Genomic DNA, 12,477 nt, shown 5'->3' with positions numbered 1-12,477 from the left:
TTTTATTGCTCTTCTGCTTTTCTTTTTTCCTACATAGAAAATTGTATAAATAAACCATGCATTTTTAAAGCTATTTCAGTTTCAAGTTAACAAAGTGAAAAAGCAGATCTGAACGGTAACCCTGTTTTGTTTTTAGCTGTCCAAATTCCATGTCTAGCACAGAAAAAAAATGCTTTTTTTTAATCAAATACCACTACATTTAAAAGAATTTTACTTGTAACAGTAGTTAGATTAAAACTTAGAAAGGTGATTTTTAAGATGATAGTGATACATGTTGATGATCACATGTTGATGATCACAGTGCTACCAGTTTCCCTATTAATTATTTTATCTGCTAATTCAAATTAATGGATTTATCTCATGTAGCTGTTCTGTCTGGTAAGCTCTAACTTGTAATAGTGTCTTATAGGAAGACAGCAGAATGTTCATATAATGAAATAATCCATGGAATAGACTTTTAATTGCTTGAGTAATTAAGAAATGTGAAACTTCTAATGGAAATGATCACTTCAATAAAGGTGTTTTCTTTTTAAATTAATTCAGTGTAATAAGATAATAAATATTTTTAAGACCTGCTGGTATCCATTTCTAGAATTTCAGACCAAAAGCAATTAGAACAGAAACTGAACCAATGGAATTTTTGCCAGCCTGTTGTGGTTTAACCCTGAGGGCCAGCCAACTTACTCCCCCCGCAGTGGGATAGAGGAGAGAATCCCAAGGGTAAAAGTGAGAAATACTCATTGGTTTGGATAAAGGCTATTTAATAGGTAAAGGAAAAGCGGCACACACAAGCAAAGCAAAAGAGGGAATTCATTCACTACTTCCCATTGGCAACCAGACGTTTAGCTGTCCTCAGGAAAGCAGAGCTCCATCATGTGTAATGATGACTTGGGAAAACAGACACCATAACTCCAAAAGTTTTCCCTTCCTCTTTCTTCCCTTAGTATGATGTTGAGCATGATGTCTTATGGCATGAGATATCCCTTGGGTCAGTTGGGGTCAGCTGTCCCATCTGTGTCTCCTCCCGAATCCTTATGCACCCCCAGCCTACTGTCTGGTGGGGTGGTATGAGAAGCAGAAAAGGCCTTGATTCTGTGTAAGTACTGTTCAGCAGTAACTAAAGCAGTAACTAAAACATCCCTGTTATCAACACTGTTTCCGGCACAAATCCAAAACTTAGCACCACGTGTGCTGCTATAAAGAATACTAAAGGAAGTTAACTCTATCCCAGACAAAACCAGTACATGATCCTAGAAGGAAAAATCGCTGTAGTTATCAGATGTGTCCCATGAGATTTCCATGGCTGCTCTTTAGTAGAAGAGGGATGTTTTTCCTGTTCTGAGTAAGTAGTTTGCGTCTTATGCATCTCACTGACTTTTTGTGGTGACAATTGTTTTTTCATTTAAGTATAATCCTTCCTCCTTGGAGGCACAGTACATCCTCAAGGAGAACAGGAGAAACAAAAACCTTGTGGAACAGAGAATAGCTGTTAATTTGCTCGAAAGGCTTCATAGTTTATTTAGAATTACCTGTGATTATACAATTTAGCAATAAGTCAATTCTGTGGAGCAGGTAAACCATAAAGACCTACTGAAAGTTCATTTTTATAATCAGTGCAAGCCAATCTGTGTCCATGCTGATGATAACAGAGGCTGGTTCCCTCTCCTGGCAGCCCCTTCTTGCAGCCTAGCTTATGTTAACACCAGCGTTTGTACAGCCGTTCAGCCATATGGGTCAGGGAGTTGCTCCAGATGGCACTTTATCAGTTTGCAGTGAGATTTCTATTAGTGTGGGGTTTCTTTCAGGCTGATCATCTGTCTGATCAAGCTGACAGCCTATCTGCATGAGCACGAGTGGAAGAATGGAGGTGCTGTGACCAAGAAGGGATGGCTCCACTCCTTTTCACAATATGGACGTAGATTGGCATAATCAGCCTGTTGATTCTTTTGACAACAGAGCTGGGATTTTTGAGGGGTTGTTATATATCTTGGTCCCTTTTATAGTCAATTGGTACATGTGATTTTCAGGCCTAAATCACACCATCCTAAGAATCTCCTCCAAAACTGTACTCACACATTGCATAGAGCACTTCCATCTCACATGGTACTATTAGTTTGCTGGGAAATATATGTCTGCAAAACAGATGAGCAGTCAGATGCAGTCAGATGCTCATTGCCATGTCAGCCAAGAAACTATGTTGCTTCTTATAGATTTACAAATACATAAGCACGTTTTTAAAAAGTTAAAGACTTTTTTTAGAAAAAAGATAAGAAAACTAATTGATCAGGTAGATTACCTAGAGAATACTCTTATTCATCATCTTGCCAATTAATACATTTTTCTGGGAATGTGTTAAATTTCTTCTGTTTCCTTCCTAGTGCAGACTGCCTGCCGTATTGATAGCTGTGTAAAACTAGTTTGTTTTTGAGGTCATAAACTGGTTGTCAGTCTTTTTTAGTTCATAGAATACTTGTTATCCTACCACAGAGTTTAACTGGATATATGTTCACCTAATCTTTGACTTCCTCCATTTTTTTAACACAAATTTTCAGGCTTTTTATCATAGCCTTCCCGAAGCCTGAAATATGGTTTCCAGCCACTTTGTATTTTGCTTGTAAACTGCTGCCATGAGTTGAGGTTCAGGCCATCTGTCATCAGCTTATGGCATCAAAAGCAGAGACAAATTAAAAAATCAACGAGATTCAGGAGCTTCCTATGTATTTTACTGTCAATGGCTAATTATTGCTGTTCATAGAAATGCACATCTGCCTGGATTGTTTCAGGGACAGATCTGTATTTTTACCCATAATTAGGGTACCTTACGTACATTGTAATTGCTACAATGCTATGCTGGGAGTAGTCATTGTGGAAAAAGCTATTATATTTGTTAGGCAACCTGATAATGATGGTAATTACAATTTATTGTATTAATTGAACTGTTGTTATCACCACAGTGAATGTCACAGGGATTTGTCGTCTGACCTGTGCAATGCCGAGCTATTTGCCTACCTCTGGCCCTTTTTTAATCAATTGTTCCAATAGTCAAATTATTTTAGTAAACTTCAGCAGTTGTGGGATAGAAAATTCTATGAAGAAAGAATGTTTATGTTGCATGGATTTGATCTGTTTGATTTAAAAATAGTTTTTCTGTATAAAGTGTTAAAACTCTTGACACTTGCCTGTTCCAAAGACATATCAGACTAGGTGATCTTGGTTCTTTCGACCTGTGGAAACAATATTCATAGTCTAAACTTATAAGCAGTGTGGAGAAACATAGTGGAGGAGCTGGATTTGTGAGTAAACACTAGGAACTGCTGAAATCCATGATGCTAGCTTGAGGTTCTCTCTCTTTCTGCAGTATTCTAGATAGTCCATCACTATAGTTTATGCAAGCCAATTAATTAGAAAAATTATAAATAAGACATTGAAGAATGTCCCTTTGCCCTTAGGTCTCTTTCATATGAGATGCTGTGAACAACTGAAGAATTATCCAGGACGCTACGGTGTCTAAAATAGGCTTTTTTGACAGGTGTAAGAAGAAATGAGATAAGGTTAATCCATACAGCATGTCTGCTTACTGGAGATTGCTCTCTCTGACACATTACTATTACTGTGGTGCTACAAAGGAAGAATACTTTGCTCTCTCATTGTTAATTGTGAATTAGCTATCAATTTACTGTAATCCACACAAAAACTCCAATAAAATATCTTCTCTTCTTGATCCAAATGCAGGAGTGATAGTCCAAAAGTGGAATTAGTGGGCAGTACAGTATCCGGCACTCTAGAGAAAGACTCCTCTGAAAGAAGCAATGACATCGGTAAGTTACAGTGCTTTTTATATATAGTTTGCCTAAGAAATTCATGGTGTAAATTTCTGCTTTTTAGTGATGTTTGTATGATCCAAAAGGCAGGTTGAGGGTTTGGCAATATCTGTGAGTGTGCATTTATTTCAGTTTTTAACTGCAGGATTAAAGGATCATTTCTGCTTTACTTTAAAAGTTTTGTTAGGATTTTCTATTTAAAAATAAATTTTAAAAAGGAATATGGAATGGTGAGCTCTCTTAAGTAGGAGGATTTTTGTTATTTCTGTTTAAAACTTGGAGAAAAGTGAGAGGGCCAATGTTAGTAAGTCATACTTGTTTAACAGATGTAATATTAGTTCTCCCATATTTTTAATACTGCTAAAGACTGTGGATTTGATGCAGTTAGTAATCTTTACACTTTCCAATACAAAGGATTAGAGACCAAACTGAGGCCAATTTGAATAAATTTTACAGAAAACACCAAATAAAAGAAGTCTGAATTTCTCTTATTTGTGTTGCTACAACACAAACAGTTTAATCAGGAAATCACCTGGAAAGGAGTAACAATAGGTTATGTTTCTGTCTTCTCTCACTCTCCTTTCTTCCCAAGTTTTGCAGTGCAGGAGAGATGCTTGCTGGGGTGGGTGCTGCAGTAAGTTGCACTTGGAAAGCAAGGTGCTCTGACTCTTGTCTCGGGGCTGTAAGCAAAAGCCGCGACAGCCATCTTCTACCTCTACTTAGAAATCCACCAATGACAGCTGCTGCTGTCACTCTGCTCCGCAGTCGCAGCTGTGCCACGGAAGACCTGTTTTTGTGAAAGGCAGAACCAGGGTACCCTGAATGTGTAAGCATTACTACCTTTCACTGGCAGCGTTAAATGTTACTTCAGTGCAGTGGTTTCTACCAAGACTGCTTTATTAGTAAAACATTTCTGTAAAACAGTATACTTTAAAAAGCCAAACCTGCCTTTTCTTTGGACTTCAAAGCATAGCTTACATTTAAGATGGGGTTTAATTGCAATGTAACAAGAAAATGCAAAATTAATTTCACACAGGTTTATGAGCCTTTCAGCATCCATAAGTCTGCTTTTTTTGTACCCTTCTACTGTTGCTATGGTTTCTGGTAGTAACATTCTTCTGGAGAAGCAAGTAGTATGTTTTTTCCGGATTTTCATTTGGGATAACACGGAAAGTTACAAGCTTGTGATATATTGCATTAACATTTTTATTGTAGAGATTAATATAGTGGAATGGCACGGAAATACAGTTGAACTCTACCACTTAGTGTTTGTTGCTCATGTTCACAAGTTGCCTTCAAAACATGTAAGCTTTTGCTTACTTGAAGGAGAAAGCTATGACTGCAAATAGCATGTAGTGGTCTGATGGAAGCAAACTTTTTTAATCCTTGTGCTGTTTTCCTTGGAAACACAGCTAGGATAAAAGCTTAGAGTGTTTTCTGTGGGTGGTTTTTGGATATTTTTAAAACAACCTATAAAAAGATAGGTAGAAAATTTTTTTTTTAATAATTTCTGTTCATTTCCAAAACTTAGGTGGATTTTTTGGTGTTGTTTTGGTTTTTTTTTAATGGAGAATAAGATCAAACAGGAGTCCATAAACCAAACTACATACACAGCATATTGCAAAGGGTTTAGCTGATGACCTCTTGTTACCATTAACAAGGGGAACCTATTGAGCCCAAGGATAAAGTAGTGTGAATACTTAGACAAGTATAACTTGATAGGGTCAAACCCGAATGGCATTTACAAGGGCAAATCATGTCATTCTAGCCTGTTAGACAACTTGTTAAAGGAATAAAGAAATAAATTATGATTTTGGAATGAAAGTGGACCCAAAGATCATAACTGATATGAATTTTCAAGAGACTCTTATGGCTTGTGTAAAATACTGTTAAAGAAATAAGCAGCCTTTTAAGAGAGAAGAAAACAATAAATTAAAACTTAATAAGCCAAAATGATTCATAGTGGATGTCTTTTACTATGGTGGCAGTTTGGAGTTCAGGACAGTTTATAGGGCAGTGTAACTGCAAAGATTTATGATAAATGTGTTAGATTTTTTATTTATTGACAGAGAGAACAATGGGTTCCTATTAAGGTGGGCAGAGAGACAAAGATCATAGAATCATAGAATAGTTAGGGTTGGAAGGGACCTTAAAGATCATCTAGTTCCAACCCCCAGAAAAATCTGTTGGAGGTTGGAGAAATCTTGTGGCCAAATGAGTTATTAGTAAAAAAGATGGATGAGTGACTGGAGTGGTCCTAGTATATTCCTAAGCACTGATGGATTGGGCAGTGTGAGTCCAGATAATATTTAACTGTGATATGTGTTACCAGTGTTGCCCCAATCTCATATACTCTGTGGAGAGGACAGCCTCAGCTTCTTTGAGGTTCATCCTTCCAGTCAAAATGGATCTGATTAAATCTAGTTATTTGATGTCTTTCTGTAATCCAAATTCACACCCCCAATTACAGTGGACCTATGTGGCAGACACGGTGAGACTTACAAGTAAACTTACAAGAAAACAGAACTTAGATGGTCTTCGCAGCAGCTCAGTGGAATGACCATTCTGGTTACTGGGCTCCTCTTTATTCCGTTAGTCCCAACACAATTCTCAGGCACTTAGAGCTCTCAGAGAGGACAGAGGAAAAGGCAGTAGTCAGCTGCAAGTTGCCTCACCCTCTTCATGCTTGTGCTAAGTACTGATAGTGAATTGTGGACTGAAAATGAATACAACAGCACTCTCCTGGCTTTTTTGTACTAGCGATGTTTTGCTGGATAAAAGCTGTTGCTTCTGCAGCCCTGTAGTTGAAAGGTCTTTCATTCAAAGCCGGGAGTGTACAAAAGCGCTGGAGAGACAGTTTGGGTTATAAAAGCAAATCCTACTCAAGCTGGACGCAGAGTAGCTTTCCATGCTGTGAAACCTTTTTAAGCATTTCTAAGTTGTTTCCTTTTCCTTATCATGAAGAGACCAAAACCTTTATGATGAAGGAGGAGAACATACAGGGTCTTTCCATATACCATCTGCCCAAAACCAAACAAGTGATCAGCGATGACAAAATCAGTAATTCCATCAACAATTAAATGTAGAGGAGAATTGGGGAATCCAGGTCCAAAACTTGTATTCTGTCTTGGTCCCCTATTCTAGATCAGTGTGTTAAACATTGCTTGCTTTGGAAATGGCATTTTTCTGATTATTTTCTAAGTAACATTCCACCAGTGGATCAGTGTTGTCTAACCAGAAAAGCTCACACCTTTAAAAACACCTTTAAAAAATTCTCACCCAACTTTACTGATTAGGAAAGTCAGAAATGCTTGATGAAGGCTGAGGTGAAGTTTAATCCTGTACATAACATTCTGTCAGTTGCATTTATAAGAAGTTATTTTTATGTGGATGTTAGCACATGGCTTGATTTCACTAGTGTATTGTGCAGTTGTGACATTTAGATTTCTTGATGATAATACAGCACTGATTACAGTTTTGCAATCTGTACTGACAAGAGCAAGTCCTGATCAGCAACATCACTGCTGATTGTAGACTCAATGGCAGCTGTGACTACTGTTGTTCATGCCTTTGCTTCTTTCCACAATCCTTACAAAAAAAAATTGGAAAATTGACCTTCAGTATATATTATTTAAGAGGGACCATTCCCCATTCCTCCTCACTTCTTTTGTTTTCTTTTTCCCTGTTTTCAGTGATGCCTTTACTTTACTTTCCATACATCTTTCATCCAGCTTTCCCTATATACATCTTTTTGCCATGGGTATCTCTTCTTCATTTCATGAGGGTAAGGCACTTTTTCTTTTCTGTCCTGTCTTTGCTTTAGTTTACAATGCATAACAAACACAAATAGAAGTAGCTAGTGGAACACCTAGTGTATACATCACTATTAAAGATTTTTTTAAATGAAAAGTTGAAATTGAGTGCGGTGTGATAGAAAATCTTGCACCAAAGCATTGAAATGAGAAATCATTATAGTTTATTTCATTGTGCCATAAGAAATTTTAGTGAATTAAGTGACATGTACAGTTTGTATGTGCTGTTTGTCAATGCTGTGGTTTCATTAACCTGTTCTTACAGACAGATGGTGTCTTTGCAAAGTTTAATGCATATATTTCATTGTGATGTCCTTACATATAACAAACCAAAAATATTTAGCAATATGCTAGAATAGTTCCCAAATCTGAAAAAGGGGAAAGAAAAGCCAAAAATACAAAACAGAAATCTGAGGAGCACTCACTGGCTGTCAGTGGAAAGTGCATGGTCATGTCACCGAAGACTTTGTCTCCAATGCTGCTGTGGTTAAATCACAGGGGTTAAATCTGTAGTAAAATCTCATGTACCAACAATTGCTCTGGATTGAAAGTGGCTTTTTGAGCTTAGTTTACAATACTTCTAAAGCAACTATGCTACACTGATAGTAAGTTCCATTCTTCCAACAAAAGAGTAGTCCTCATATAGAATTACTTCGATTTCAACAGCTTAAATTCATGCCTTGTTGCATAACTTGACTTTCTAGGTTAAGTGTTCCATTTTACTTTCACGAAGGACTGCTACGTCTGAGGGCCAGTGCAATGACAGACACATCTAGCACATAAAATAGCTTAATGGACCAAAACCTAATGCTTCTAGAGAATTACTGAGTTATTGAATTATTTCCACAAGTCAGTTTTAATCCCAAGTCTTTAAAATATACATACACACATACACAGAGTTTGGAATCCTGCAATCTAAAACCAAATTTTTCATATCAAATTAGGCTTGCTTTGAAATTGTCTAGCACTTAAAATCATATGGATTTAAGCTGAGTGATTTAAAGAATAAGCAACAAGGAAATAAAATTTATATATATACTTGAAAAGGCTCAGTTAAGCCTCATGAGAAGCAGTTTCTGTACTTTGCAAAAAGGCTGAGCTGCGCAGGCACTTCCAACACAGAGCCAAGCAGGCATATATTTCCAATATTTTTCCTGGCTCTTTGCACATTTTGCATAGTATTTATGAAGGCAGTTAGTAATCTTCATCAGTGCTAATGTAAGGCACATATGCCTTCATTGATTCCTGCTGAAGCAGATAGTGTCAGTATGAATTTTCATAAGAAATTCCCTAAAAGCCAGTTAATGTGAGTCCATTTTTCATAATTTCTTCAGACTTCTATCTTCAGAGCGTGTGCTGGTGGATCATGGCAAACTGGCTGAACCCAAGTTATTAGCCGTACTGTTTTTCTGTCTCTCCTCTCAGGGCTGGTGCTAACTTGCCTGGAAGGGTAGTTAAAAATACCCTACTTGAAAATATCTAATAAACAAGTAAAAAAACTCTCCAGTATATCATGTTTCCTTGAGCTGTGTTTGCAGTTGTTCTAGAGCTGTAACGTGCTCGTATTTGTTAACAGAGCTGATCACTGTGCCTCTGGAAGAAAAAGTGATCTAATAAGATTTGGCCCATACTAGGGAAAAAGATAGAGAATATTTCCAGTAAAACATATGGAGTGGAGCAGGTTTGTCTTTAAATCACGGACTGTGAGGCATTATAATTATTTTGCCTGAAAAGACAGAGTAAAAGTTGGAAAAAAAGAAAATACTGGTAAATATAAGGGTTGGAGGACAAAATACGACTCATATAATGAAGATGGAAATCTACCTAAACCAGTTATTTCCTTCTATGCTACTATTCATGCTCATTTTAATAGAGTGAAGCAAAGGAGCAGAATTACCCAACTGAGTTAAGTTGTAATATTTATGTCAGTGAAACAAAATCATCCATAAACACAGTTATGAATTGTAGATATTGTAATTAGGGATATATTAATAGTCCATTATATAAATTCATTGGGTCTCTTGCCCTGGAGGGTCCAGAAAAAGGCAGTAAAAAAAATTTAAATCGTTCTCCAAGTGTGACAAGTTGAGGTGCCTGAAAACAGCATATCCATTTCTTCTAGCTCAGTTTTCTTGACCTTTCAGTTCTTTCTTGGCATCTTCTGCATTGTTAAAAATAAAATCCTTATGAGGGCACTGGCAAGTGGTTTGCAAAGCTCATTATGGAAGCTTTCTACATTCAGCTATTACAGCAATAAAGGTCAGGGTTGAAATGGGAAAAGATAATCATATACTTCGGGAAAGGTGGCTGTCCAGTGACTATCCTGGGAAGTCAGGTGAGCTACGCTGTTTCCCTCCAAAGCAAAGAACCAGGTGTACGGGCCTCACCGGCACGTTGCTGTTACGCTCCTGAACACACTAACCCTGCAGCCAGGGAGCCCTCCTGGTAAAAGGGTGTTACACAAATCTTCAAAAAGAGTTTACAGTTCATTGCAGGTGAGATTCTGTGCCCCTGACCTTGGCTGGGAGCATGGCTGTATTCCTTGAAGGGTATGATGCTTTTCAGTGTGGAGACAGTAGCAGAATCCAAGCGCTTGAAGTAGTTAAAATAATTGTGGTGTTCTGAAAATTCTCAGTAATATAAGGATTATAGTTTGAGTTGTTTTTTAATTAGTGCTGTATATTGGATGACATTAATTGACATCGAAGCAGAAGATTTAGTCTGCAGTCTCTGTCTCATTTGATAGTTTTCAGGATTATTGTGTTTAATGGCGGTATATATATACCATTTCACCTGCCTACTGCCAATCTTTTAAATGTATTGAAGATGATTATGAAATGAAATCTATCTCTGTGGCTTTTGTGACACTATCTTCTTCAAATTAATTGAATGCCACCTTTGCTTCATTTCTTCCAGCCCTGCTGTATTTCTGTTCTATCAAACCTGACCATTAGCATTCTGAATGTCTTGATTCTGCTATTATCCATCACCTTTCATTTCAGTTTTCTAAAGGTGAAATTCCTCAGCTAATTCAAAAAGTTTTCTGTCATCATTATGTATAAATGACTTTGCCCAAAGACTAAAAAAAACTAAATGTAAGATAAAGTTAAGGCCTAGCCACATTTTATTCCAGAATAGCAAGTGCAGGGGGCAAACAGGGTGAGGAAAGAAGCAAAACCTTTTAACTTTTTCTTTTATTTTTGGAGGAGGAAAGGATTGAAATTATTTCCCAGGAAGGTACAACTCTAATGAGCTGAGAACTTTTTCCTTGCATAATTGTTTTCCTGGATCTGGACCTTTATTTTTTTAAAAAAACACCATAATTGTGCTTTAAATAACATGTCTCCAAATAAACATAGCAATGGGGAAAATCCGTCCTATTCTTAACTGGCTTGGAAGGATACCAGCGAATAATTATTGCAGAGTGAACATTTTTCATATTCATTAAATATGTTTGCTCAGTCAGCCAGACATTTTATTATGTCTACTACATTAGTATATTAGAATTACTCTGATATCTTTCTTCTCATCTCATGAATTACTTAATGAATTACTGCCTTAGTCAGTCAGACAGTAATAGTGATGAATGTATTTGTTTATTTCTAGAGGAAGTATCAACTATTTTTTAGGTAGGGAGTGGCACTGTTAACTGACGGGTGTTCTCTGTATTCTATGTGTTCGAGAGAACCTTCCTTACTCATTGTTGTTACTAGACATAGAGAAACCTGGACCAGTGCAGAGTTCAGGTCTGTTGGATGCCAGTGCTGCCTGACTGGCAATTAGCATGGCTGTGAATACAGTAGACCAACTTTATTTTTAATGGTTTCCCATTTGGTCCAGCTTAGGAAGGTTTTACATTTTGTTTAGTATGTAAATTCAAGTGACAGAAATGCAAACTAAAATAAAATCTCTGCATTTAATGACCTCTGTGAGTATGATATAATCACATGCATATAACCTTGCTTTCCATCAGCCAAAAATAATCAAATTACCGATATGAGTGAATCCAATACTACAGTATAGATGACAGTAAGGCAGAGGTCTCTTGAGTGCTTCTGTTCCTCATTTTAGCTGTTATCAGTTTACTAAATGGGAATTTTCCTGAATGAATACCTCATAGGTAAGTAGGAAGGTTACAACTATCTCACAGCCCATGGAGGGTGGTGATCACCTTAGATGCAGACTGGATTTGGGAGTGACAACCATATCTGAGTGAAGAGAACAAATTGGAGGGGGGGAGGAGGGGTGCGCATTATGGAAATACTGCATTTACTATTTTAGCATTGTACTAAGTGTTCTCCCTTACACTTGGAATAGAATTTCATTTATAGTATCAGCTGAATGGCTGTGATTTCACTGGGCTGGAAGCAGATTCTACCTGTGGAGCCTTTCCAACCTTTGCTGTACTCCTTTTTAAAAAAATCAGGTATAGGCTACTTTAGTTTATTTTTCTAGCTGTAAGAAATGCATTCTGAAGTGGAAAAGAAGAATACCCAGTATTTCGAATAATAGAAGTTTTGCACAGAAATGTTCATCTTTCATGGTATTCATAAAATACATGGAACAGATTTTATCTGTAAGTGCTTATGGGTCACAAGGGCACAAATTCATACTCTCTTTATATTGATATATTTTACAATTTAAACATGAATATTTCACTATTCTGATCAAACATCGAATTCTTCGTAATCATTTGTTTATTGAGACACATTGAATTAATGCCTTCACTTTTTTTTCATTTATTGTTCTCCACATTAGTGTAGGTACTTAACTTTTGTAGGACCAGAGGAAGGGACAGTGATGCTTGCAATAGAAGCAACAACACAGTTATGCACTAGAGCCTT

At 37.0% G+C, this 12,477-nt stretch overlaps 1 protein-coding gene across 10 annotated transcripts in view; it reads left to right on the top strand.

Moving 5' to 3' along the window:
* The window catches only part of SH3KBP1 (SH3 domain containing kinase binding protein 1), a 229,201-nt gene that overhangs the window by 204,565 nt on the left and 12,159 nt on the right, over positions 1-12,477 (top strand). For all 10 annotated transcript variants that reach the window (XM_054063899.1, XM_054063893.1, XM_054063948.1 and 7 more), the window contains one exon: positions 3,733-3,818. In XM_054063899.1, coding sequence (XP_053919874.1) covers positions 3,733-3,818 — 86 coding nt within the window. The remainder of the gene's footprint in view (positions 1-3,732; positions 3,819-12,477) is intronic.

This window comes from Cuculus canorus, chromosome 1, assembly GCF_017976375.1.
Source record: "Cuculus canorus isolate bCucCan1 chromosome 1, bCucCan1.pri, whole genome shotgun sequence".
NCBI classification, from domain to species: domain Eukaryota; kingdom Metazoa; phylum Chordata; class Aves; order Cuculiformes; family Cuculidae; genus Cuculus; species Cuculus canorus.
Note: the sequence above shows the minus strand (reverse complement) of the source record. Positions and strands in the feature narration are given on the sequence as shown.